Here is a 4,331-nt window from a genome sequence, read left to right on the forward strand (position 1 = left end):
TGCCACAATATTTGTGTTGTGTACCTTCATAATGCGCTGATGCATCCGGGCCTTGCGATCGTCCCCTTTGCTCTTAGCTCCCTCTGCTGCTGACTTGTATATATCCAACCTCTGCTGCAGGGCTTCAGCCAAACTTTTGGGAGCAGGCAGATCTACAGAAGGCACAAACACAAAGTAACGTACATTATTATTTTAACATGACTTTTTTTATTTAAAATCACTTCATCACACTTTTTGGTTAAAGTGAAGGACTGGGACTCCTGGAATCTTACCCGCAGTGGCCACCTGGGAGGGCGCAGGAGCAGCAGGAGCAGCAGGAGCAGCAGGAGCAGCAGGGGGGTCAGGTTTAGAAGAAGACTGAGGAGGCGCACTTTGCTCTGTTATTACGTCTCCTGCAGACGGTGGAGAAGTGGACACAGGTTATGATTGTAACTAATTATGAAGTACACATTAAACCCCGTTTGAACATGATTATCAAATCCAAGACCGTTTTTTGGTACAATATAGAGGCCGTGGCCGAGAAGTTTCTGGACCAAAAAATATACGATTGAACTTTATCCAAAGACTTGATGATGTAACTCTTGCTCTCAAGTATTACAGTGAAACAGATGTTTTTAATATACAGTCCTTAATCATCAGAGTTGTTTTTATAGTTTTTGTTGTGAATTAGTCTCTGAAACTCTTTTACATCTCCATTACTTGGAAAGCACTTTGCAGCTGAATAAATATAAAAATGTTTTAAATGATGCTTGTGTGATTGGCGCTAATGTTCTTACACTTTCTCAATTTTTACTGTGCCTCAACAAGACCAGCCAGAGAACAAGCAACATCTGAGTGAGACTCTGGCACATGTGCAGAAACAAATATGTGACATGAACATACATAACATAACTCAATTAAGTACAGATGACGTGTGTTAGAGTGGAGCTTATAAACTGGACGTTTTTTAAGCAAAATTATTTTATTTAAATGGGCAATAATTTAATTTTATTAAAGGAAACTGTTAGCACTATAGTGAGTGCATGAATGAGCATTTAAAACTAACATTCTCCTTTAACCACTGACCAGGTGGAGGAGGCAGTGAGCTCAGGTCTACTGGTTCGCCCCGGTCCAGTGCCTCCAGTATCACATCGAAGTTCTGCATAAATCAAGAGCAGCGTTGTTAAAACAAACTATGAAAAATCCTCACACTACAACCACACACACACTCTTACTCCAAAGCCCTGGCTAACATCAGCTGTGTTACCTTGGCAGTGAGGTAGTGCTGTTTGGCCTGGTCAATGTTACCGCTCTGTTTGGCGTGTATGGCAGCCATCTTATAATCCCTCTGTCTGGTCAACACTGCCTGTTTCGCCTCTGCATGAAGAAGACATAGTCATGTGAGGGCAAGCATTACAGTAACATTTAGTTAGCAGACACGCTACTTGTCAGAGCAGCATAAATTATAATGTATGTTGTCAGTTAAGCGTCCATCGATCTCTTTAACCGCTTATCAAAATAAGGGTCATGGAAGAGCTAAAACCTATCCCAGCTGCTACAGGACTGAGAGGTAGAGTGGTGCAATCACAGGGCTAACTCGAAGAGATAGACAACACACTGTCATCCACACCTACAGCCAGTTTAGAGTCACTCATTAACTGAGCATGTACTGTATGTCTGACGGTGGGAGCAAGGAGACAAAAGCATTCATGCAAACTGCGCGCAGAAAAGCCACTGACCAGGGGATCTGAACCAAGAACCGTTTTGCTGTGAGATCACATTGTGAGGCATTTATTAAAAAGGTGTCGTCAATCACAGAAGCTAGAGAAAATGTACTCTCTGATCAGAAGTGAAAAAAATCCCACATGTATTTTAATCTTAATAAAGGAAAGAAAGCTTCTCTCAAACTGAAACAGAAGTAAAGATCTGCAGAAGGAAAGAAAAACAACGCAAATTAATCTTTTATGCAGTGTTGTTTAGTGCAATTATTTAAATGACCAAATATTAATTAATTCTTTTGAGTACGATGCTAATCTGATTAACTTGCACTATGACCGTGTATTTACTTTTATACTCTTCTAATAAACAGTATAATTCACATAATGTGTTTACCTGAGTGATGAGCATTAGGCTGGCTGGGTGTGAGGGGAGAGATAGCAGGTGTTTCCGGAGTCATGGCAGCAGCTTGCTTTTGGGGAGGGATCAAACGCGTTGGCTTAGTGTTCAGAGGTGTCGGGTCAGCTTCCCTCAGAGGTTTCTGATTGGTGGGAGGGGGAGGGACCAGCACAGGCTTGGGCACCTCTCGTTCTTTAACCACTTCAGGCTGGGCTGGGGAATCCGACTTTCCGCCGAGAGCAACAGGTGGAGGCATCTCTTCTTCACTGACTGGTTTTCCTTTCTTGGCAGATGTTAGCATGGACTGTAGAGTCTAAGGTGGAAGAAAAAAACCCATAAACATAAAGCTTGATCTGAGCAGTAAATGAAAACTTGAAGACTCTAAATAAAGACAAAAGTATGTACACAAGACTTCACATCCTATAAGATGCGTTTCTGCCTATTTGCTTTACCTTCAGCCCGCGTTCATATCTTCGAACTTTGCTAGTCTCGCCTGCAGCCTTGGCGTTGGAAATGGCAGTCTGATACATTTCAATACGCTCGAGGAGCCGTGACTCCAACCCAGTTGCACCACTGGGAGCAGCAGGAGGTGAGGGGTGTGAGGCGACACTAGTTTTAGGAGCTGTTGGTGTAGCGGCAGGTGGAGTTGGAGCAGGAGTATGCTCCTCATCATCCTCCAAAACATCATTCAGTTCTGCCTATGTGCAGAAAGGAAAATGTCAGTTAACTGTTTAGTCCCTGAAACGCTTACGTTTGTGTCTGTTTGTGTCCATTACCAACAGATCTTCATCATCCAAATCATCGTCCCCCATGTCGTCATCATCTATATCTTTCATACACAGAGCTGCCATTCGCTCAATTTCAGCCATGGGAACAGGAGCTGAACAGAAGAGGCAAACATATGAACATAATGTCAACTGCTCTTTGTGATATAAGGAAAAGGTCAGTTTAAACATTAGCACATGAATGAGAAAGAAAGAAGGCTTAATGTGCCAGAAGTGTGTCATCCTCACCTCTCCCATCACCTTTCTTCCCTTGTGCTCTTCCTTCCTTCCTTCCTCCCACCAGATTGAGCAACTCTGCCTCCAGCTCATCATCATTTCCCTCATCATCCATGCCGCCATCGGGAGACAGGTCAAGGAGCAGCCCCATCTGTGACACAGACAGACAGATAGGAGAAACGGCTTCAGAGTCCTGCCTGCTTGCCACACGTAAAGTTTACAGTTATCAGACAGGCAGGGTAATTACCTGTTTGGCTCGGGCCGCCCCTTGACCCCGAGGAGGTGGGTTGCGACTGCGACTCATTGACTTTTAATACCTAAAAGTGAACGCACAAACAGGATGACAGTAAATTACCCCAAAAGGGAAACTAATAGATATAGAATAAAGTTAAAACAAGTACAACTCTGACTCCTTGGAGTAAAATATACATAAATAATGATTACTTAGTACACCTGAGTCGGTACACTTCACTATCAGCCTCAAGGGCAATGTGGCGTAATAAATCAAACAACTTCTATGATCTAATATGCAGTTAGCTTCTATATTTATCTCAGCTAATAGCTAGACCCACAGCTTCACACGGGCTGTTTACCTGCTTAGATTAACGGAGTTAAACGTTAGCGTTACAGCCACACGGGTCGACGGTTAAAATCGGATCCAAATGAGGAACAGCAGACCAGATCTACCGTGACAGATATATTTCTGCCTTCTTTTCGAGTTCCCAAAACAAGATTCGCAGACAGTGGAATTTACTTCCTATATTGCGTCTCCAATAGCAACGAGCATTGCACTTTACGGCTAGACCAGAGCCGTTGAATGGAGAGTCACGTCTCACGTGATTCATGCAGGGCAAATCGATCCCGGAAGTGCTTAGGGAGTGTGATTGCAGAGCGAAAAAGTGTTTTTGTGTTTGTTGTTGTTGTTTTTTGTAATTAGGCATCAAGAAATGCATCATTATGTAATAGTGTGTATACCTCGATGAGGTACATCCATTAACATCTTTGTATATTTATTTATAACTCAAATATTCTAGGATTCATTTGAACTGGAAGCCTTATTTGCTTACTCAACATATTTTAAAACTGTTGAATTGTTGTTCATGTGTTGTTTAACAGCATGCTAATCAGAAAGAGTCTAAACCAAATATATTACTATATGTTGATGGAACAAAATAAATATTTAAAAGTTAATTATTTCCTACCTGCCACGTTTTCTTCATTGTCCTTTCAAAATTT

General features: G+C 42.2%; 1 protein-coding gene across 1 annotated transcript in view; it reads right to left on the reverse strand.

Moving 5' to 3' along the window:
• cc2d1a (coiled-coil and C2 domain containing 1A) overlaps positions 1–3,894 on the reverse strand; it is a 12,026-nt gene extending 8,132 nt beyond the window's left edge. Inside the window, exons 1-10 of the mRNA XM_013911508.1 lie at positions 3,689–3,894; positions 3,343–3,412; positions 3,108–3,246; positions 2,871–2,974; positions 2,547–2,792; positions 2,092–2,407; positions 1,247–1,356; positions 1,066–1,138; positions 273–392; positions 25–152 (exon numbers count right to left, since the gene is read on the reverse strand). Coding sequence (XP_013766962.1) covers positions 25–152; positions 273–392; positions 1,066–1,138; positions 1,247–1,356; positions 2,092–2,407; positions 2,547–2,792; positions 2,871–2,974; positions 3,108–3,246; positions 3,343–3,399 — 1,293 coding nt within the window. The 5' untranslated portion in view covers positions 3,400–3,412; positions 3,689–3,894. The remainder of the gene's footprint in view (positions 1–24; positions 153–272; positions 393–1,065; positions 1,139–1,246; positions 1,357–2,091; positions 2,408–2,546; positions 2,793–2,870; positions 2,975–3,107; positions 3,247–3,342; positions 3,413–3,688) is intronic.
• Between the last annotated feature and the right edge of the window lie 437 nt (positions 3,895–4,331).

Source organism: Pundamilia nyererei, unplaced genomic scaffold (genome assembly GCF_000239375.1).
Source record: "Pundamilia nyererei isolate P.nyererei 1_Seehausen unplaced genomic scaffold, PunNye1.0 scaffold00065, whole genome shotgun sequence".
NCBI classification, from domain to species: domain Eukaryota; kingdom Metazoa; phylum Chordata; class Actinopteri; order Cichliformes; family Cichlidae; genus Pundamilia; species Pundamilia nyererei.